General features: G+C 51.6%; 8 protein-coding genes across 8 annotated transcripts; 4 read left to right on the top strand and 4 right to left on the bottom strand.

Moving 5' to 3' along the window:
- Positions 1 to 404: 404 nt before the first annotated feature.
- On the top strand, positions 405 to 1,575 carry STEHIDRAFT_172080 (NAD-P-binding protein). The gene is made up of 2 exons (XM_007309649.1): positions 405 to 1,351; positions 1,415 to 1,575. The coding sequence occupies exons 1-2, from the start codon at positions 417 to 419 to the stop codon at positions 1,539 to 1,541; spliced, it is 1,062 nt and encodes a 353-aa protein (XP_007309711.1). The 5' UTR covers positions 405 to 416; the 3' UTR covers positions 1,542 to 1,575.
- Positions 1,576 to 1,849: 274 nt separating this feature from the next.
- On the bottom strand, positions 1,850 to 3,460 carry STEHIDRAFT_150101 (uncharacterized protein). The gene is made up of 3 exons (XM_007309650.1): positions 3,335 to 3,460; positions 2,690 to 3,247; positions 1,850 to 2,529 (listed from the first exon to the last, which is right to left on the bottom strand). The coding sequence occupies exons 1-3, from the start codon at positions 3,378 to 3,380 to the stop codon at positions 2,288 to 2,290; spliced, it is 846 nt and encodes a 281-aa protein (XP_007309712.1). The 5' UTR covers positions 3,381 to 3,460; the 3' UTR covers positions 1,850 to 2,287.
- Positions 3,461 to 4,013: 553 nt separating this feature from the next.
- Positions 4,014 to 5,238, bottom strand: STEHIDRAFT_66990 (kinase-like protein; the record flags this gene model as incomplete). The annotated part of the gene is made up of 4 exons (XM_007309523.1): positions 4,014 to 4,204; positions 4,284 to 4,455; positions 4,509 to 4,627; positions 4,680 to 5,238. 4 exons carry the CDS (start codon positions 5,236 to 5,238, stop codon positions 4,014 to 4,016), a joined length of 1,041 nt encoding a protein of 346 aa, XP_007309585.1.
- Positions 5,239 to 6,223: 985 nt separating this feature from the next.
- On the bottom strand, positions 6,224 to 8,068 carry STEHIDRAFT_150103 (kinase-like protein). Its single transcript, XM_007309651.1, has 6 exons — positions 8,018 to 8,068; positions 7,569 to 7,938; positions 7,051 to 7,511; positions 6,873 to 6,991; positions 6,619 to 6,796; positions 6,224 to 6,528 (listed from the first exon to the last, which is right to left on the bottom strand). The coding sequence occupies exons 2-6, from the start codon at positions 7,922 to 7,924 to the stop codon at positions 6,332 to 6,334; spliced, it is 1,311 nt and encodes a 436-aa protein (XP_007309713.1). The 5' UTR covers positions 7,925 to 7,938; positions 8,018 to 8,068; the 3' UTR covers positions 6,224 to 6,331.
- A 3,120-nt stretch (positions 8,069 to 11,188) lies between these two features.
- Positions 11,189 to 12,447, bottom strand: STEHIDRAFT_142334 (uncharacterized protein; the record flags this gene model as incomplete). The annotated part of the gene is made up of 7 exons (XM_007309652.1): positions 11,189 to 11,473; positions 11,548 to 11,669; positions 11,727 to 11,861; positions 11,953 to 12,052; positions 12,153 to 12,293; positions 12,341 to 12,360; positions 12,432 to 12,447. The coding sequence occupies 5 exons, from the start codon at positions 12,445 to 12,447 to the stop codon at positions 11,779 to 11,781; spliced, it is 360 nt and encodes a 119-aa protein (XP_007309714.1). The 3' UTR covers positions 11,189 to 11,473; positions 11,548 to 11,669; positions 11,727 to 11,778.
- A 2,877-nt stretch (positions 12,448 to 15,324) lies between these two features.
- On the top strand, positions 15,325 to 16,070 carry STEHIDRAFT_115213 (uncharacterized protein; the record flags this gene model as incomplete). Its single annotated transcript, XM_007309653.1, has 4 exons — positions 15,325 to 15,422; positions 15,448 to 15,622; positions 15,675 to 15,771; positions 15,985 to 16,070. 4 exons carry the CDS (start codon positions 15,325 to 15,327, stop codon positions 16,068 to 16,070), a joined length of 456 nt encoding a protein of 151 aa, XP_007309715.1.
- Positions 16,071 to 17,513: 1,443 nt separating this feature from the next.
- STEHIDRAFT_125318 (uncharacterized protein) lies at positions 17,514 to 18,521 on the top strand (the record flags this gene model as incomplete). The annotated part of the gene is made up of 2 exons (XM_007309654.1): positions 17,514 to 17,580; positions 17,660 to 18,521. A coding segment is annotated over exon 2 (536 nt), but the record flags the coding sequence as incomplete, so codon positions are not given.
- A 1,250-nt stretch (positions 18,522 to 19,771) lies between these two features.
- STEHIDRAFT_125319 (uncharacterized protein) lies at positions 19,772 to 20,096 on the top strand (the record flags this gene model as incomplete). Its single annotated transcript, XM_007309655.1, has 1 exon — positions 19,772 to 20,096. A coding segment is annotated over one exon (325 nt), but the record flags the coding sequence as incomplete, so codon positions are not given.
- Positions 20,097 to 21,591: the final 1,495 nt, after the last annotated feature.

Below are 21,591 nucleotides of genomic sequence, written 5' to 3' on the forward strand. Positions count from 1 at the left end.
CCTTCGACGACGAAAGTTTTTTCTACGCTCGCAAAAGCTGCTTCGATGGATCTCGAGCCAGTATCTAGTTATAGTGATTTTCTACATCGAGAAGGTCAAACTCTCCCTTTCTGAACAGTACTTGAAAAGCAAACAGCAACCACGGTCCTCGTGTGTCCATCGTTTTGGTCCATCACCAGATGGACCAGAGGACCATGCAAGGACCATGCCCATTTGCCCGACTAGACTCTCTCAGCCATATCAGGTCGTGCTCCATATTTTTATTCCACGGAGACTCTCTTGCTGTGCGCGGCCATCGACGTCGTCTAAGAAGTCGATGGTCCCGCGTACAATGGGGTGCAATTCGAATAGCCTTATAAGGCCCTCCGATTGTTCGGTCTGACTTCAGCCTTATCTCTTTCCCCACCAGTCGCGCCATGTTCGGTTTCCAACCCTCTATCCCACCCCTTCCCTCTGACCTCTCCTTCAACGGCAAAACCGCTCTCGTTACCGGAGCCAACGTCGGTATCGGCCTGTCTACCTGTCTCCACCTCCTACAACACAACCTCTCGACGCTTCTCATCAGCGTTCGCTCCGCCTCCAAAGGGACAGCTACAAAGTCCCACCTCCTCTCCGATCCCATCGTCAAATCCCTCGCTGTCCAGCCTACCATCCTCATCTACCAGGCCGAATTCTCTGATCCGAAGTCCGTGAAGGCGTTAGCGGATAAGGTCGCGGTGGACTTGGGAGATGCGACGTTGGACGTAGTGGTGCTGAATGCGGGCCTCGTCGGTTGGGATCTCGTAAGGTCCGAGGCGACTGGCTTCGAGATGATGTTCCAGGTCAACTTCGTCTCCACGGCTCTCCTCGCGATACTCCTCCTTCCCCTCCTCAAACGCTCCCCATCTACTGTGTCATCGTCTTCTCCCGCCTCAAATGAACCTGCTCGTCTCACCTTCGTCGGCTCCTCAGCCCAGTCCTCTACTTCCCTATCCAATCGTTCTTCTGCTCTCGCGTCGTCGAGCAAACCCCTTTTCGCGCAACTTTCCGAGTCAGCATCGCGCACGATGGGAATGCTCCGATATGGTGATTCCAAGATTTTGATCTACATGTTCGTCCGCGAACTCGCGAAACATGTCGACGTCAATTCCGATGGCAGCAGTCGTGGAGTAGTGGTCAACGATATGTGTCCTGGAATGGTGGCGACAAGTTTGGAGAGGACGATGCCGGCGTGGAGTACACCGTTCCTGTGGCTCATAAAGGGGTGGAGGGCGAGGACGCCCGAAGTCGGAGGGAGGACGGTGGTGTATGCAGCCGCTTTGGCAGGCAAGGAAAGTCATGGTGAATTCTTGAACCACGAGAAGATCGCCAGGTGGGTTGCCTTTTTTTTTTCCTTCGCTTATGTGTTGCAGTATCGAGCTGATGATGGATGTAGGACGAAGGCATTGGAGTTCATAGAGACTAAGAATGGGACGTCAATTGAGAAGAGGGTTTGGGAGGAGATGTTAGCATTGACACAGGAGGTAGCTCCGGGAAGTGTTGATGCCGCAGGACTTCATTAGTCGCCAGTTTGTCGCGCGTAAATTTGTGATTCCCCCCCCCCCCCCCCTTGGATAATGCTTTCATTGTATTTTTGCTTTGAGATTCGCCTTCGCCCACTGGCCTTGTGTCGAGTACTTCGAGATAATGCTGGCTGTCACACTTACACGCGACTCGCGCTGTTGAATAAACAAGTAGTCAACAAAACTAGTCGAGACTACAGCGCATGCCTCATACGGCCCAGTCCACGTCGTCGTGTAAGGATCACTCGGGAATCACTCAACCACGCCAGATAGAGGTCGTTGCTCGGCGTCCTGTAGCAATCATGCGAGAACAACATCAATAAATGACATTGGGGCTACGTATAATGATGCAAGTGATGAAGGGCAACCGAAACTGGAGGGGTGACAAGCCTCAGATTGCTGCTAAGTACGGAGAAGACGAAGTAGATCGATGACAATGCTGGGCAGTAAGAGTCCGTGGGGGGTAGACTAACTGCGGTGAGTGGACGCGAAATGCTACTACTATGGGTACAGGAATAAGACGATATATATGAGAAACTCAGAAATATAGACGGGACGACAGAGAATGTGGGTAAAATAACGACGCAGCGCCTCAAGCACCGCAGCTACCATCGATGGAACAATCACATCTACAACCTATGCCAGATACCATACCAGAGATAACCGAGTATGTACCAGATGACCCAGTATGGATACCGAAGTCCGAAATGCGCCATTATATACACACCGATACAATGAACAACAGCCTACGTGCTCTTCTCAACGTTCTCCTCCTCGACTTGGGGCTTTTCCTCGATGGGGTACAGAGGAGTCTTCTCGTCGAGGGTGTAGTTGGGAGGAGGTACGACGATGTCTTCGGCGTCGGTGAAGATGACTTCGTGGAAGACGAGGTTGTCGGTAGAGGCGGCGTCATTGGTGCCACGGACGGTGCGAACGATGAGGACGGCAAGGACCCAGAACATACGAAGGAGGACACCAATACCGCAGCCTAAAATACGCCACGTAGACGGACCAAAATTAGCACACGACAGTCGGAATGGAAGGATGAAGTGGGAAAGCAGAGGTGAATATTCAATCAAAGTCCAGGGGCGGTCCAAAGAATTGCAGAATCGAATCGAGGATAATGAAAACAAGAAGGAAAGGCTCACCAAGAACGAAGGCCATGGCGCGACCCTCCCAAGGGCCCAAAGACATCAACGCGCGGTGGATACGCTGCAAGAACGCACCCTTGTGGTGTTTCCAGTGGTGCATGGCTCCGGCATGATGATGATGGTGGATCCGATGTCCGTGGTGCTCCTCCATTTCTCCCTCTTCGGCAGGTCTCATCGGTGGCCCAGGTCTGAACTTCACCATGACGCCATGAGCATGTCCGTCCTCCTTATCCTGCTCATCGGAATGGTGATGTTCATGCGCCTTATCTTGGTCAAAGCGCACAGGGGAGTGGAGAGGAGAGCCAGAATGATGCGGAACGGGAGAGGTGATGGGGGGCGGATTGAAGTGGCCCGCGAGACCCATAGCACCAAGCATGCGAGAGACGCCGTCCTTCATGCCGGAGCAGAGGTGGCGAATGCGAGTGGGGGGTCTGAGGCCGGCCTCAGATTGAGCAGTCCTCATCTCAGATGGGCGGGCGTGAGTGGCTGCATGTCCGAGACGGAAGGAGGACACTTCGGTGGTCGAGATCAAGATAGTGATGGGTGCGGCACTGGCTGTGAACCAGGCAGAGTCAAGCAAAATCGAAACAAAACGAGGCGATGTCAGAGTAAGTTTTCGATACGAAAGCGAATAAGACTCACCGAAACTAGCGCCTGCCACAAGCAGCGGGAGACTATACAATTTCATTTGGAAAAAAGAAGTAGATTGGGAACGAAGACTGAAAAGAGCGGATTTGTTGGTGAGCTAACTGGACACGATGAGAGACGGCTGTGGGATGAGAACAAGAGGATGGACGCTACCTGAGGGTTGTGGTGGTTGGGAGGAGGAGCTGATGATGGCTGCTGCGGCACTGACAGAAGGCTCCTTCCACGTTTCAAACTCCGACTACGCCTGGCTATTTATAGCTGCCGCACCACAGCCGTTAGCCACCGCATGTTCAGTGCTGCGCCGCTGCACCTCCACAAAATATTTCGCGTTCTTTTTTGCAAGTGATACCAATGTCTACACGGGTTTCTAAAATTAAGATCATTGATGCATAGAGTCATTGAGTGTCAGTCGAGGTAAGCCTTGTGCACATCTTACCCCCACTTGATGCTCGCCACAGCAGTGAACAGTGAATATGTATGCTACGGCACCAGGTAAGCGCCAGGTTGGTTCTGAGCGAAGGGAGTAATATACAGGCATAATAAGAGATGATATTACTCGTTGAGTATGATTTGCCAAAGCGTAGAAGGATTGAGTGGGGAAACGAGGTGACGGTATCCTAGTAAGTGTGGTACTACACATAAACCCTTCCATGGGTGTGGTACCCTTTCAACATCATTCTACTCCAGAGAACCAAGGATCGGATAGAAGTTCACTGGCAGTTGCCCTCGTAGCAGGATTCAAACACAAACATCGACCCATTATAGCTGCCAGAGCGTCAGCGTCGTCATCCCCTAGTACTTTCGACCGCTTGATGGCGACGTCAAATGGGTAATTGAACATAGGCGGGTGGGCTTTGAGATTTCCTGAAGGATGGAATATGAATAACAGTATCGTGTAGAAACATAAGCAGAGTTTGGCTAGGGTATGTTGACGGTAATGTACCTGTTTCGTCAAAGTAGTCGCCGGAGAGCTTGCTTACAGCAAGCTGTCCTGGCCAGAAATCTTCACAGGTGTAAACCATTATCTGGTAGAGAAGATAGCTCATCGCATCCAGTTTATACTTCGGCCATGGGCAGTACCGGAAGAGAGGTCGTCCAATGACGAACTCGTACAACTTCAAGATATCGATCAGTCAGCGAAAGCATGTCGAACAGATGATTATCTCACCAGACATCCGACAGACCATATGTCGACTTTTTCACTCCATGGGCCTCCAAGAATAATTTCAGGAGGGCGTAGCTGGACAGAAGTGATTTCGTCTTGAATGTGATCTCTGATATGCTGGGCTACCACATCCTACTTCAGCGAGGATCGATGATACAGCGCAGGGAAGCTCACCGTTACCAAAATCGCCAACCGTAAAATCCAATTTCAAAGCTTCTTCGACCGTTGTGTGAGGTGAAAGTGGCTGTGAGACTGCACTGCGCACAGTGCCGTTCGCAGACAATTCAGGAGGATGACGGCGAGCTGGGTCAGATTCGAGTAATCTCTTGAAGTCGGCTTCGTCCATGCGAGTTGAGAAGAATATGTTGTCATGTTTCAGGTCTGTATGGATGACTCCACGACCGTGAGCATGGGCCACACCGCGCAGCATATGTAGAGCAATGCGTTTTGCAAGAGGGAGAGGAAGCCGGCGATTTCCGAACTCCGCTCCCAATATCTCGGATAAGAATTTCACGTTGCCAGCAAGCACCGGTGTGACTATGCACAAGTGCTCACCATCTTCTTCTCGTCCTCGAAATTTGAACGTTGACAGTAGACGGATGCAGTGTGGGCTCGGTGGGGAAGATGATATTCGACTCAAGGCTTCGATTTCCCAGACGCGACCTGCGGCAAGAAGGTCGGTGTGGTACCCATTCAGAATTTTCAAGGCCACATAGCGGTCATCACTGTACATGAAGCTTTGAGTTATGAGCAAAAGGTGAGGCGAACAGATGCGTATGTACCATTGATCACGAGCAAGCCAGGTACTTGAGGACATCCCCCAACCGAGTTTTCTTAATACGATATATCTACCCTGAGGCCCTATCGCTTCGTCAAACTCTAGCTGAGGCCATCCGTACCCTATCGCAGCCGGGAGTCCCAATGGCTCTTCGACGAATGATAGATTGATGACTTCCTGTTTTTTAGGCTCGACCGATAAGTGAACATTGTGGGACTGGTTAGATGGGGGGATGACGATGTCAGTGCCTGTGTGCGCAGAGTGAGATGGCATTGAGAGACGATTTGGGTAGCGGATCGGAAAAATAGATGAGGTATGCAGCCCTTTGAGATAGCGAGGTAGACGTAGTGAGTGCATGATTCAGAAGTTGCCCTAGTGCTTTTAGGTTGGCAGCGATGAAGTTCACTGATATAATTGGACAAGACTGAGAACAAGTAACGAACAGGGGCCACGTGCTGAACCGGCGCCTAGCTGATCTCAGACGCCACCACTGACGGGCAATCATGCCGCTCTTACCACGTTTCAGACTCCGACTACGCCTGGCTACTTATAGCTGCTACGCCACAGCCGTTGACCCGCCGCGCACCGCATGTTCAATGCTGCGCCGCTGCACCTCCACAAAATATTTCGCGTTCCTTGCAAGTCGTACCCTGACTCGTCCTTTCTGGTCCGAGTGTCTACAAACGGTTCATGAAATCATGGTTATCGACGCTTACAGTCACTGAGCGCCAGTAGAGATGAGACTTGTCCACATCTTAGTACCGCCACTGGACAACACTTCATGCTCAGCGCCATAGCAGTGAACAGTGGATAAGTACGGAGCCAGGTAAGCGCCAGGCTCGTACTGTGCAAAACGAGTACTACACAGGTACAATAAGAGATAATAGTGTTCGATGGGTATGATTTGCCACAGCGTATAAGGAACCGAGTGGGGGGGGTGCAAAGGTTGAACGCAGATAACATAATGAGTGCGCGATTCGTCGGTTCGATGATAAACGGCCTGTAGAGATAGGTCGACTGCGTTATCGAATATATAGCAAGCATCCCACTAATCGACATCATTGAACCAAGGGTCCGAAAGCAGTTCCTTCGCACTGGGCCTGTCATTAGGATTAAGTCGCAAGCATCTCCTCAAAAGATCGCCAGTGGCCTTCGCATCCCTTTCATCCAGGACGACGTACACCTCAATTGCGCCCTCGTAAGCAAACCGGTTCTTGGCGATTCGTATGCTGGGACGGAAAGTACCTACATTTCGTATGATGCTCAAATCAGTATCGGCGCGGCTCCACCTATGATATACGATGTAGAAAAGAAAGGAAGGGTCAATTGACGCACCATCCGGTTCGAAGTACATGTAACCCCGTGAACTTTGTGCGAGCTGGTCAGGGCTGAATCGCTCGTGGGACATGAACAGCATTTGGAAGAGAATATGTTCCAATAGGTCCATTTCCACTCCAGAGTGCCACTCAGTAGTGTCTTTGAAAAGGCTCGATCCGGTCAATAGATCAAAGACCTAGGGATGCGAAAACACAGACGAAAGTGAGATCCTTAATACGCAACACAAACACCCGAAGAATGGGGACACGCACCAAACAACCGACAGTCCAGATATCCATTTTCTCACTCCAGTCTCCTCCAAGGATGACTTCTGGGGGAAGAAGTAATGGAATCGAAGGACGATCTTGTACGGCTTCACCGACAATTGCCGCTGTTGCGATGACAATTTACTCAACCATAGTCAAAAGGCGCAGAGCTAAAAACACATACCAGTATCGAAGCCAGCCACGACATACGTATATCCCAAAGCTTCCTCCACCGTCGGCGGCTGCGATGCGGGGTCGCGATTGACCCCATCGTCTCTATCAGGCGAGGAGAAGAGGACCTTGTCTGGCGCTAGATCGGTGTGCATGACCCCACGGCTGTGTGCATGAGTTAACCCGCGCAGCATATGCAGCACGACGCGTTTGGCCAGAGGTAACGGTAGGCGCCCGTCTTCTGGAGAGAAAGAGCGAATTAGGCTGTACAGGTCTCCATCCATGATAGGGGTGACAAGGCAAGTATGGTCATGGTTCTGTTGGAGCGTGAACGATGACAGCAGCAGTTGACAGTGGGGGCTATACGGTGCAGCAGACATCTTCTTGAGAGCTTCGAGCTCCCATACACGACCAGAATGAAGATCATGAGTATAACTTCCGGCGAGAATCTTTATGGCGACGTGATGTCCCGTCCTATAAGTTTACATTGTTAAATCGAATGTGTATCATCCATTACAAAAAATCGCATACTTTGAATCCATGGCAAGCCAAGTTTCCGAGGTCTGGTCGCTTATTATCTTCCTGTCCAAGACATAACGACCGTCTTCCCCGAGTGACTGACCGCCTCCGACAACAGGCAAATCCCCGTTGATCCCATTGAGAAAGCTCGCGCTCCTGCTGCCCCTGATGATAGAGAGTTTTGCTTGAGCATTTCGAGATGTGGCTAACATCGGAGACAGGCTAGGTTGAGTAGCAGAGTAATATCTTTTAACTGTCGCATTGGAAAACTCAGGAGCAAGACTCGAAGTAAAAGCATGCAATGCTCTCGATGAGGGCGGCGTTCCTTGCGAAATTCGGAGGCGAAGAGTTCTGGTAAGGCCCGTCATAATTCGCGTCTATCCTGCCAGATATTGGGGTGTAAGTTCAAATTAGTCCCCGTGCCGTTTTAGTCGAGCAGTGGGTGCAAAGTGAGTGCGTACGAAGAAGAAGCAAGGGAACCTCAGGCTGCCAAACTTCAATTCCGAGGCGACGATCAGTGGGAGGCCGTCGAACTTCCCACGCACACGCGCATAACAAGCTCGAACGATGCGTGAGGCCCAGGCGCCACTGTGGCCCAAGGTAGGCTTCAGAGGACAAAGAACGAGTTCAAACATTCCTCGATATGTATTCGTCATCTGGGACTGAGAGGATACAAATATTATAGTTCAAAAATGAGTGGTGGTTGATAATGATGGTACACGTTGATGTTGAGTGGTGATGCAGGCGAAAAGTACTACTTATGCGAGGCAGTCACTGGCACAGAGTGAGGAAAATGAGCTATTAGTAAAATTCGAAGTGGTGTAAGGCAAATATAAGCTATGGTCCTTCTCTAGGGTGAAAAGAGATATTACTTATCCACACCATCAAACCATGGGTCTGATAGCAGCTGCTTTGCACCGGGTCTATCTTCAGGATTGAGGCGTAGACATCTCCTCATACGGTGGCATGACGCTGCAATTGTGCTGCAAAGGAACGAACCTCCTCACACCGTTTGGAACTAGCGACTGAGAGGAAAGTTGGAGGTTGGAACAACTTCCATGTGCGGAAACCTCGTCGCCACTGCGGCCCGACTATTCCCGGGCAAGAACGACTTCCCGTTAACCCAAGATCAACATACACATAATAAACGGGCCTTTGTAGAATATGAGGGTAAGAGAGTATCGATACAAAAAACATAAACCAACTTGGTGCACGACGAGAATGAGGAAGCGGCGAGCGCAATCACATCGAGTAAGTTTGGAGCGAGTCCTTTGTATGGATAGTACTTCACGATCGAAACCCGTTCGTGAGTCATGATTGGCATAGAGAAATCGAGATGCGGGACTTAGGGTCGGAAATTCAGCTCTGGTACCGTAGGCAGGCTTCTGCTAGAAAAAACCTCTAGGACAGGACATAAAAGGAAGAACGGACTATGACGGGAGGTGCACTCGTTGTCTTTCGGCTTGCAACAAGATTTGGTTAATTAGAGTAACTGGACAAGGATCAAACTACAAGAATCAATTGCGAGACTGTCATGGACCACAACTCAAGCGTCCGACTTCACTCAGAAATAAGCAAAGTATGGGGAAGCTCCGGGTGAAGGCGATGCACATACGAGACGAATGGAGAAACAAACCCTGATATTCTCATGATCTTTAAGGACATGACTGGAAGTAACCGAGTCGAAGGGTTTTTGCTATTGCATCCAGCACACGCTGAGTTTCGAAGGCCATGACCGCGATAATGAGAGACTCGCCAGGGGTCCCAAAAAAGTGAACCTAGTCTCAAGGGAGGTGAGCAAGGTGGCCGTTCCGACTCGAAGACCGTGTGGGCCACTGTCGTATATAGAAATATGCGTGTAGTTGGTCCCAAGTTAGTCCGGCGATGGGTTTACGGATGACGACACTTCGGCGCTCCGACTCTTGTGAGCATGAACTTCCGACGAACCTATCTAGCAAACCCGCAAGGTTGAACGAATCGGAAGGGCGAGCCTGAGCGTCCGAGTCAGATCATGCACGAGTTCGGAGGTGTCGGATACTTAGATGGACCTGCATAAGTCACGACAGTCAGCGGTGACACTACGGGTGCGGTACTTATGGGCAGGTTACTAGCCATGTAACGCTAAATCACGTTGAAAGGCAAACCGCCAGATCACCAGGACACTGGGGGAAACTGTGGTCGAGACCAGGGCGGATTATGGCCGAGACGGCACGGATGTTCGTGTGCGGCTACAAACATGAAGTCATAGACTTGAGGATTGTACCAGTATTGACGCCGCAGACCCTGAAGTGAGCGAGTTGAGCAGGTCGCCTGACACGGGAATGAAGAAAAACAAGGACCTACAAGTGACGCATCCTGTGTTTTGGATGTCATGCGAGCGAAAGCGAGAATGACAAGCGGGTAGTACTCGAGTCCGCGACGCAGACGCTGCCGGAGTCACCTGGTACGCCGTGAGTGAAACAGGAATATATCAGAGTCGTGGTTCACGATGCATGATTCCATGACGGATCACACACACGGGCACGCTGACAAGGGAACGCCTGCGACGAAACGACGTAAACAAATCGTCATATACATTGTGTCGGTCTGAGCACGCTCGAAGGGTGGCACGGCGAAGTTCTCGAAGTGAAAAGATGATGGCCATGGGGTGAAACCGTGGGGGTCTCATGCATGCATGGCCCGCCGAATTCGTGTTTGCGATAGAGCGTAACTAGAAGTGTTTGCGCCATAAACAATCAATAAGCGGTCAGTCGTGAGAAGAGCGGCTTTGTCGAGTCCAATAGGCACCGGGAATATCTGGATCAGGCAAAGTACCACCCATGAAAAGAGAAAGGCCTAACGGAGAAGAGGAAGAGAGGACATCTTCTGCTGCACGGGATGAATGACGATCCGGGGAAATAGCCTTTCGAAGCAGGGGAAGCGGATGGCGGAACGAAAACTGACATTGCGTGCTGGCCCTCGGAATTCTGGGACACGTCAGAGGAAATACACGCCTTCGGTGCGTGTTCGATGATGCTAACTTATACCACTGGGGAATCTTGTGGTAGACCGCGATACTTTGTCCATAGACCTGAAGAGCAGAAAGTCTCGGCCATAGGTCGGGATTTATTGTCGTGACATTATGGTCGTAGCCTGAGAAAGTAGGTGGTCATTTATGTCCAAAGGTACTTCGAGGATCAACCGTGCGTGCCGCGGACTGATGCACCTGGAGCGATATTTTCTTTCTACAGCGCCTGTAGACATGTCACATGCTGTCTAGACTCTCTGCTCTCCGTTCATGAGTGAATAAAGATATACCTCGAAACATAAGGAATGCAAAACGGCTCCAACTCACCCTCGAAAGGATCCCGCGGCGCACGGTCTGGATGCAGAGGAACAAGCAGCGTCAGAGGATCATCGAAGGTAGGCACAGATAAGTGCACGTGCGTACAACCCATGCACAAACACAAGTCGTTTCTGAGGCTCTTATCTTGTCTCACGCTACTAGCAGTCGAGGCGCAAACGACAAAAGTCTAGAAACCAGAGCCATCAGGAGACATTGAGAAACCGTTGCGTGAAAGCAAAACGCATCTCGTTGAGAATATTATGACATCTTCAGATTAAACCACAGGACGAGCGTCTCGTGGATGCTTCTAGGGCGTGTCATTGTCTAGATTCCAATTGAGCTCGAGACAGTTAAGAACGTGAGCGGGAAGAACGATCACTTGCTCTCGACTTTGCGTAGGCGCAGAGCAATTGCGCCGTAAATCGTATGAACTGCGGTGCTTCCGAATCAATTTCACAGCTGCTTCGAACAAGCCTTCATTCCTAGTAGTACGCGCTCGCTCAACGAAGTCCGTGTGAGCACGGGATGTGGAGTATCCGAAGGGGAATACGAACAGAGTCGCTCGGTTAGTCACAGCACGCCGCTGAGAGACCTTCGATGGAGCCGGAGTGATATATTACCTACGGTTTGAAGGGGAAGCAGACGGTGAAAAAAATGCAGACGCACCATCCGTTTCTGGCGAGTCGACAGAGGACAGGCACGTCTGACGACCTCACTTCCTGTTACGATGGGATATTTACCGACATCAAATTGACAGGTCCAGCGGCTGGCTAGACGCTAGTAATCCACTGAATCGGACGAGTTAAGACTTTGACGGATCAGAACAGACGGAATGTCATACTGACCGGATGGGCTTCATCGCGTGCTATCCAGAACTGTGGGCCTATGGCATGTGTATCAGCAACTGATTCGAACAATAAGTAGGTCCTCCCCTTTGCTCATCCAGTGCATAGTCCTGAAAATCTCAACGTTTGTGTGACCTAGGATCAAGGCATACTTCACGTGAGCATACGCATGCTCTCGAATGGAAGTCACAGAAGCTTTCTCGCGACGGTATATGAGAAAGCTCACCAACGCACAAAGGGAGCCTCGTCCACACAATCATTGATCGGATGCTCAGATGATGCATGACGCAAAGGCCAGGCAGCAACTCCATGGGTATGCAGAACGTCTACCAAGAAAGCTATCCGTCTAACAAAAAACCTCTGGACGCGAGGGCCTCGACCCACGTTAGTCTAGTCGCTGCAATAAGTAAGATGTATCAAGCTCACCAATTGAACTTGGTCTGCAAGCGTCTTCCAAAGCTCCGATCTGGTCCCGCGAGGTGTCTCCGACATAATCTTAGTACGGATGCGGTACCGCACCCGCGCCTCGTCATTGTCAAAGCGTTTCTGGTCCGTTTGTGCTACGAGCTGAGTGTGAGCGATCGGTGCATAAGAGAACCTGGGAAGCGACTGACCTGAAGCTCGGACGTGTGCCCTAGTGAGATCGAGTGTATGAGTGAGTTCGAAGTAGTGTTCTTCACAAGAAAAGACGCTCGGGGGACGCACTTGGGTTCACGGTCATGGATAAAGCGTCCGCTGCTCATATGCATTGCGCCTCGTCGGATGACCTCCTATATTCTCAGGATCCTTGAACGGGAACACTTCATGTACCGAGGTGAGCAGGCATTCGAGCTGTTCTATGTTTCTGTATGGATGGTAAAAGCACAGTAAGGCAGTGGCACTGTAGATGAAGAACGACAAGACCTACCTGAGTTCCAATTTACCTTCGGTGTCATGGGTCTTACTCGTCAGGGACTGTCACACGCACGATCAAACGACGTCAACCCTCAATCTCGATACACGGCCAAGTGAAAGTGAACAACATACTGGCAGTATGTACTCGTCAGAGCCAAGATAACCTCAGAGGACTCAGGTGTGCCCATTAGATATGGTATATAACCCATGGTTCATAGACCGCCAAGGTGCTCGTGGTCTCGTGTCTTCATGGCGATACACTTGGTCCATGATCCGATATGCACAGCGTACCCAAACCGAAAGTTAGGACACAGGACCCAAGATGTTGTGGTCCATGGCAGCTAGAAAACCAAGACATAAGTAACGCGATATTTCTGTCAGAGGTAGGCAATCAATGGAGCGCATACGCATAAAGGAGTAGGTGAAGCAAAAGTCGCTCACGACCACTTGGATTCCAACTTTACCTGACAAAAAATAGCCCGTACGTGAACTGGTGTGAATATGTCAGACAGATAGCAAATATACCTCGGTTTACTCCAATGCTTCCAGCTTTATCTGTCGTCTATTATGATTCGATGAGGTCCTTTGTCCAAACCCATATCGACCACAGGAGCGAAGCGATGAGCTTACTTCATGAATAGCTTGGTGCTCTACTACACTGCACTCCTCAACTATACACGTCGAACGGCATAAAACCCGCACGTAGTACCACCCGTCCAATCGTCTGATCACGCATCCCACGTCCTCCCACATCCAACTATTAATTCTAAAACAAGAACGCATTGGGGAGAGGAACCGTCAATACGTATTCCTTCTAGATCCGTCGCGTATTCACATAGGTAAACAAAATGCGGGGGGTGGGGAAATAGACAAAAAAGAAGCAGATGACGTACCTGGTCATCGCAGGATCGGTTTGTTCGTTTGTTCTATGAATCCGGGGTAACTTCTTCGCGTTCTGCGGTGTTCATCGAAATCGATCTTGGAAGTACGTGTGTATCCGGACTTTATGCTTGTGAGACGGAAAGCAACCATGCAGGCTCGCAAGAGGATAGAAAGTCTCTGTATCGACTGGCTCGCTCGAAGAACGATACCCTCTGAGGTTCGACGCATCGTCGAGTGAACATCAATCATACTTCATCTGCACCATGCAAATTACATACAGACACACGACTCAGACTTCGATGCACAGAACACGAAGAACACGAGAACATGCAATCGAATCCGAACGTCCGTCGATGTCGTCTGCACCTATATATAAGTATGTGTGTGTGTACATCAAGATCATTGACTTCACCGAGTCGTCATACAGTACAAGTTTGTGCATGCATTCGAGGGCGGTGACGAAGAGGGATTGGATTGCGCAATGCGATCATCGAGGCGCTATGTACTCTACATAGACAACCTGCGTCCCTCCTCTTCTTCTGGGCATCGAAGAAAGTCGAACTCAGGATCGACAGAACGCGATCTGTTCATAACGAACCATGGTTATTCCAGCTAAGTATTCCATGGGTGGCGCATTCAACCCCTCTCGAACGTCTGATTTATATCGTACCGCGGCCGTCGCACACAGCATAATAAGTTACGTGGCCACACATGAAGATCCGAACACAACTCCGGATCATAGCACGCCACCTAATTATCGAAACAACTCGAAAGACCGCCCCGTTGGCAGTGGTGGTGGTGCTGTATCGTGGTCCACATCAAACGGCGAGGTAGCCTCTGCCGCGACTAGAATACTGTACCATTTCGACCTTATGTTCACGGGGTGTGACCTGTGACGCTCTGAACTGGGCAAAATTGTAGTTCACGTCGGTTATTCGGTGGCTGTCCGACTCCCCCTGCTGTGACTTCGAGTTCATAGACGGTCCAAAATGACCTTATACGTCGCGCCGGAGGCGCGAACCGAAAAATATCGATTTTTAAAGGGTTTTTTCTCAGTTCACAGACCTCTGTGACCTGTGACCTCTTGGCGCTGTGGGGTTCAGAGGGGGGTGTCCGTGACGCGTGACTGAACATAAGGTCGAAATAGTACAGTAAGTGAGAGGAAGATCCTCGAGGATTGGACGTGGATCAAAAGGCATGCATTCCCGCCACCCGATGTGCGATGTGAGATGTGAGATGCGCAGCCTCCGCGCCACTCGTACTCGTACGCATACCCGAGGCACGAAGGAACCCTCAGACCTCGAGCTTCCTGCACTCGTACACGAAGAGTCCGAAATGCAAGGGGACGCATCAGATCCTCGAGGATCGTACATGGATCAAGATTTAGTGGATTACCGTGGCGTGGCGGTACACCCTGAGCCCTCTACACCACGCCACGCCACCCAACACTGGGCACGAACAGCCTGCAAACATGTACAGTCAGAGAAGCCACGCACAGTCGACGAACAGGAAGTGAGCCACTGTATTCGCTATATGTTGAACCACCCGATGATTAACAATGCGGGTGAAAATCGGTCTGCACTATGTGTCCACGCGTAGAGCTTCGGCGAAATAATCGCACGAGCAAAAATCCGACTCGTCCGTGGAATAAAATATAGCGTAGTAGACTGCCGTGCCAGTGCAGGTACCTGTCGAGCTGCAGGCCTTAGCCCTTCCTCCACGCCACCCGATGAAGAACGGCGTGTGCGAAGTAGAAAGGACGACAGACGAATCAGCTATGCAGGTATATAGATGAGCCCATGCAGAAGGCAACGAAACAGCCATGCCATCCGATAATCATCGTGCGGGAAGAAAATCATTCTGGGCTCTGAATACACGCGTAAAGCTGAGGAAAGAGAATCTCTCGATTGAGGGGAAGACGTACGTAGATCAAGGCATAGCGTAGTGAATTCGCCGTTCCCTGCCGTGGCGGCACAGGCATCGATACCGACACCCCAAGGACCCCGACCCTTCCTCCACTGCACGCCACTCGATACGAGTACCTTGCGAAGTCGAAAGGACGAGAGACGGAACTGGGGAGGTGTGTGCACGCACAGTCTACGGGCAGCAAGCACGCCACTGTGAGTATAGTAAGAAAGGGGGTGGATAATCACCCGATAATCAACAATGTAGGTGAAAAATCCTACCTGCGCCCTCCATCCACGCCACGCCACGCCACCCAATGCGATTCAGATGAAAAACAGCGTGTGCGAAGATGAAGAGCGTGCAGGTGTGCGTGCGCACAAGTAACGGACAAGCATGCCTATGCCATATTGTCGTTGCCACTGCAAGAAAGCGCTGCATAATCAATAATCACCCTATAAGTAATCGATAATAAAATGAAAAAAAGCGCTGTGTACAGTGTACACGCATAGAAACCTGGGTTCATATTCGCTCGAGGACCCGAATCATACAATACGTGGATCAAGATATATATGTACAGCCGTTCCGTCCCGTGGCGGTCCAGATACTATTATCTTCACACTGACCCCCCAGCCCTTCCTCCACGCCACGCTATTCTGCCAGTGAATCGATACGAATAGCGAATAGCGTGCGAAGTCGGAAAGACGAGAGAAGGAGCTGGTGTGTAGATAAACATGATATGTATGGGCCAACGCACGAGCGACGAAAATAAATTTTAACAGCTAACTATACAGCAGATGGCACAGGGTCCCCTCCTTATGTGGACCGTACATAGCTGTCAGGAGAACGAATACGAGGAGGACGACTGTACGCTCCTCGAGCTCTTTATGAATCCACGAGTAGTAGTAGTACTGTGTTGTGTTGTGTTATCCCGTAGAACGACATGAGCTCAGACTTCCTATATAAGTCCTCGAATGGTACGAGCCGAAGGGCCAGACGAAATTCTTGCATTGTGAGCTCAAAGAGGACAAGAACCGTCGTTTTGGTCGTCTACAAATCCGACATTTCCGAATCTCGAATCTCGACTCCGTAGTTCTGTAATAATTTCATCTGGAGCACAAGAGCGGATCGTACTTATGAGAGTCTGACCATTTATCTGAAACGGTCCACATATAGTGGTCTGAATCTGTCGGCGTCCCTCAAACAGTCCGAGGACAGAGTCTAGGCCACACAATGCACAGGACCCTCCATTCCTCTTTCGAGCATCCCTTTTGTCGTCCGACTTTGAATCAGAATCAGAAAAGAACGCACCATTGCATTGTTTCGATTTGGTTGTTGGGTGTACTTGGTGACTAGATTAGGCAGGATCGACCACAAGCTACTAGCAAGGGTCGGAATTGGCTAGATGAGGACGATGAGACGAAACATACATATGGCGATGAGCGTACCCTGATTCAGGACGAGCATCATCGGCAAGACAACGTCGTCGTTGAGTGGTTGACCAGGAGATGAAGGACGATTCGGAGCAGCATGTGCAATGTGCATCATCGTCGTACGTAGTGGCCCACGCAACGAAGTGGCGAGACAACTGTAACGCACGCGTCGTGGTGCGCAGGGTCTCGACCGTCAGCGCACGCACGGATACATCCGAAGTGGTGTTCGCGTGCCAATTGGTCCCCGGAAGCAAGGTCTGGCAAAGTCCGCAGTGAGATCTAAATTGAGAAGCCAGAGGCAAGCACGCAAGCGAAATGAAGAGCCGAGGGTGGGGCTTTGTATGGTGAGGTCTAGACTTTCGTTTCTGGGTTTCGTGGACGCTTGTGTTTTTGTTCGTGTTTCGTTCGTGGACCAGCGAGGTATCGTGTTTGCGAGACATGGACAGCTGGCAGAGGCAGAGACTGAGAGAGAGACTCCGGGGATGTGCGCTTTGTGTGGGACGGGAGATTGAGGGCCTGGACCAGCGAGCGCCAAGTGGAGGCGTTCAAATCCGGATTCTGGGGTTGCTGCCGACCGGTCGTCGTCCCCGCATCTCAACTGCAACTGCAGGCGAGGGATCGCTCCGCCGCCGACGTTATTTTAAGAATTGTATAACTATGGGTGTCCCCTCTTTGGGTCCTGCTCCCCGAGGCCCCTCTCTCTTTCCCCACGACTCTGACGACGACACGCCCACCCACGAACCGTACGTGTTTTTTTCTTTCAGATTTTGTGCGCGGTTTTGGCGGTGGGGTGCTGATCGGACTGGGGTTTTACGTCGGCAGGAAGGACACAGCTGCCTCGTGCCCTATCCCGTTTTGTCACAAGAAGAGCGTTCATCTCTGGACAGTGAGAGACCGAACCGGCGCGAAGCTCGAGAAGAACAAGGAACAGCAGCCAGCCACAGGTGAAAACATAGCATAACGCGAAACGGAACGGGATGCGAGGATCAGATACTGCTGTGGCCAGCCTCGAGGACGCATCCGCCCCGGTTCGCACGAATGCGAAGAACGCGTTGAAGCCTCGCCGCCGAGCCGTGCGCCCGTCCACGCATATCACGCCTGTCCTCTCAGCCAACTCACAAACATATAAATCGGCCCTCTCTATTTCCTATCGTGCCCCTTCTCCTTTCCCATCCTCAGACGACCGCTCGCCCTCGCCCTCGCCACCCGGCCGTCGCAGCACTCCCCGTCACACGCCTAACCAGCTTCGATCGCCTAGGCTAGCCAACATCTCCACATCCGCGACGTTACCCCAACGCCATCGACACACTAAATCCCTCGTCACACAACCTTCCGTTTCACCCCTATCCCTATCTCCCTCTACCCCCCTTTCAAAACTACCTCCATCCCCCCTTTCACCCCCCCTCTCGACATTCCGCTTCCCCGCTCCTCCACAACCACAAACACCTTCCAGCCTCCGTCGCTTCACCACCTGCCCCGTCTCACCCACCTCGTCGACCCGATCGACGAGTAAGCATCATCATCGGCTACTAGCGCCTGATAATACAGCTACACTCTTCATCTCCCCACCCCGGTCAAAACCGACACTAGCGATGTCGATCCAAGTGCACGCGCCCATCATCACCACCACCCCCACGCATTCGCCGCGCGTTCGGCCTTCCCATCCTTCACACTCCCATTCATCACACCCTTCTTACTCCTCTACCTCCAACTCTGCTTCTACCTCGAACCACCACCAATCGTCAGCATCACCCCGTCACTCCCCCCGTCCCTCCCTCACACATATTCAAAACCCAACGCAGGGGCCGTCACACACGAACTCCCCACGTCCCCGCGCCGTATCCCCCCCACCCCCACTCATGCTCGACCCCTCCAACAACAGCTCACAAATCTCGCGTCCTTCATCGAGATGCGAACGTCTCCTGCGGGATACACTCCGAAAAGCGGATGAACATGAACGTGCGGTGCTTTTCGCTGCTACTGCTTCGGCGTCGTATGCGTATTCGCCCAACGGCAGGCGGGGGGCGTATAGTCCGAATGGACGCAGAGGGGCGTACAGTCCGAAGAGGGCGATGTTGAAAAGGAGCGAGAGTTACGCGGGCGCTGGGGCGGGGGTCGTGGATCCGGATGATGACGATGAGGACGGAGAGACGCGGGTGGAGGGCGTGTTGTTCAGGCCTCCGCTCGGACATGCGCATTCGAGCACTTCGGCGCATATTTATCGCGCTGCTGCCTCCTCTGACCTTCATTCAAAACGAGGGACTGGTTTGGCTTCACAGGATGCGGATGTGAACGGGAATGCGAGGAGTGGACAGCAGAACCAGAACGGGAAGGAAGAAACGAAAAGAGGCCGTGCGACGGAGAGAGAACGATATCCGGCTCCGGGGGAGGAATATGTGAGTGTGGGGTATGGAGCTTATGCGCCGCATGGGGCGGTGTTGAGGAGTCAGTTGGAGAGCGTGTTGAGGGCTGCGGCAGCTTCCGGTCATGGGCGGCACGAGAGACATGGGAGGGAGGGAAGAGAGGGAAGAGAGGGGCGACATGGACATGAGAGGAGGGAGAGTTATGAGAGTGTCAAGAGCACGAAGAGCGGGAATGCGAAGGAGGGGAGAGCGAGGAGGAGTCGCGAGAGGGACGGGCAGAGGGAGTGGTGTTGGGCGAATTCACCAGAGGTGCGTGTTTCCCTTTCATCTTCATTATTATCAATAGTTGCTAACTGACTTTGTGCTCTACGTACAGTCCTCGTCCATACCCTCCCCCACAGCCCATTCCTCCACGTCCACTACACCTTCCTATCCTTCTTATGCCGCGCTTCCCGCCCTCACAGCTACCGCGCCGCTGCCCACCTCCAACTCGAGCACACTTCCCCATCGGAACTCCAACTCAAGTAAGAGCTCAAACACGAATTCAAATAGAAACTCAACATCCACAACATCGACAATCGAACCGCTCACGCCACCACCCACGCCTCCCTCCCACGCCCACGCCCACGCCCATCATCTCGCGCGATCGCAATCGCATCCCCAATCCCAATCCCACTCCTATTCCCCCTCTACCTCCTCCACCGCCAACTCACACGCAAGCTACTCACCATTCAACGCCCAATCCGCCGCGAAAAAGTTGCGCGATATGGACGGCTATGTGTCGTTTGCGAACGTCGAGGGGCTGGGGAACCCGCCTGGGGAGGACGATGAGGAGTCTGCGGCCGAGGGGGGTGTGGGAGGCATGGGGATGGGCATGGGGGAGGGCGGGATTATGAGGGGATTGTGGCGGGTGCTTGGGAAGGGCGCGGGGAGGAGTGGGAGTGGGGAGAGGAGGAGTCGGAGTGGTGGGAGGGTTGGGGCGTAATTTGTTGTTGTGCACACTGGGTGTTTATGCGTCTATGTTTCTTATGCGTTTATGTTCCCTATGTTCCTTTTCCTCCTCTCTCCTCTCTTCGCATTCAACGTACTCAACGTCTCTCACGCATCGGAACACGTATTTTATGATTCGGATTCGGTTCGGGACCACCAATGCCCTGGATAATAGGGCCACGCATACATTCTTGTCATACACTCACATCTTTCTCATATATACATCCTCATCGCTCTCGTCCATATACATACAAACGCATCCCCCCTCCCCCTCTCTCTGTTCGTTAGTGTTGTCAATGGTTGTGTACGTGCTGCATAGATGTTCGGAATCGGAATCAGAAGAAAGATTTGGACGTACGTACGTTTTTGGGTATTAGTAGTTAGGTAGTTGGTTACGAGTCAATGCTAGATGATTTTGACTCAGTAAATTGATGTTTCGTCTGTGGAAAAGAGGAAGGAGGGTAAGTTCAAATCAGAGGAAGTGGGGGGTGTGGCGCTGCGACTTCACGCCACACCACCGTTTTCGTCTTGTTCTGTGTCCTTGCCCTTAGATCCTCTGTCCTCTGTTCTTTGGCTCTTCCACCCCTGTCGTCTCTCCTCCGTCTACGAATATATGCAGGCCTGACCGCATGAATAAGAACCCAAAATATCCCAGGCACTATCAGGTTTGAAGTTTCAGAGTCTAGTACTTTGGTGTTTTGTTGAACTTGAAATCAACCGGCCACACAGATGCGATTCAGAGGAACTAGGACTCATTCCATCGCGGGACGGACGGGTGCAATGGATTGGGATAATTTCCCGCCACTCAGATCTCAGAAGCGATGAAGTGATGAAGTGATGGGTGGGGGTGATGGTCCCATACTTATGCGCTCTGGTGATTCATTGATCATTCCTTTGGCCCGGTTGAGCGCTGAGTGTTGAGCGCTGAGCTTGAAGGTTCAAGAGAGTTGAGACATGACAGAAGAGGGGGACGGAAGGGGGAGGTGATGAGACGAGGTGGACCTCTTAGGATCATTATGGACGGGAGGGGATCGTTGAGGTGACGTGAGTTGAGGTAGGGCAGAGGTGCAAGGAGACGAGGACTTCGAGGTTTGGGTGCGTGTCTTTCCTTTTCTTCCTCTTGCTTTGCGTCTCGTGTATGGTGGACATGACGAGGACATTTGCTATGGATCGGAATGTACGCCCATAAGTATATGTTACACTGCAATTGCATGGCGCCTCAGATATGGGGCCTCCGAGATGTGATGAGGAATGTATCATCCGCGCATGCAAGAACGCTCGAGGACAACTTAGGATGCATACTAGTATCAGCATCGTTACGGACGCGTTTTAGGACGTGCGTTTTCCTTTCTCTACATCTCTTTTAGTCGCTCGTGATGTATTCAAGCTGATGGTGGACCG

Source organism: Stereum hirsutum, assembly GCF_000264905.1.
Source record: "Stereum hirsutum FP-91666 SS1 unplaced genomic scaffold STEHIscaffold_18, whole genome shotgun sequence".
NCBI classification, from domain to species: Eukaryota; Fungi; Basidiomycota; class Agaricomycetes; order Russulales; family Stereaceae; genus Stereum; species Stereum hirsutum.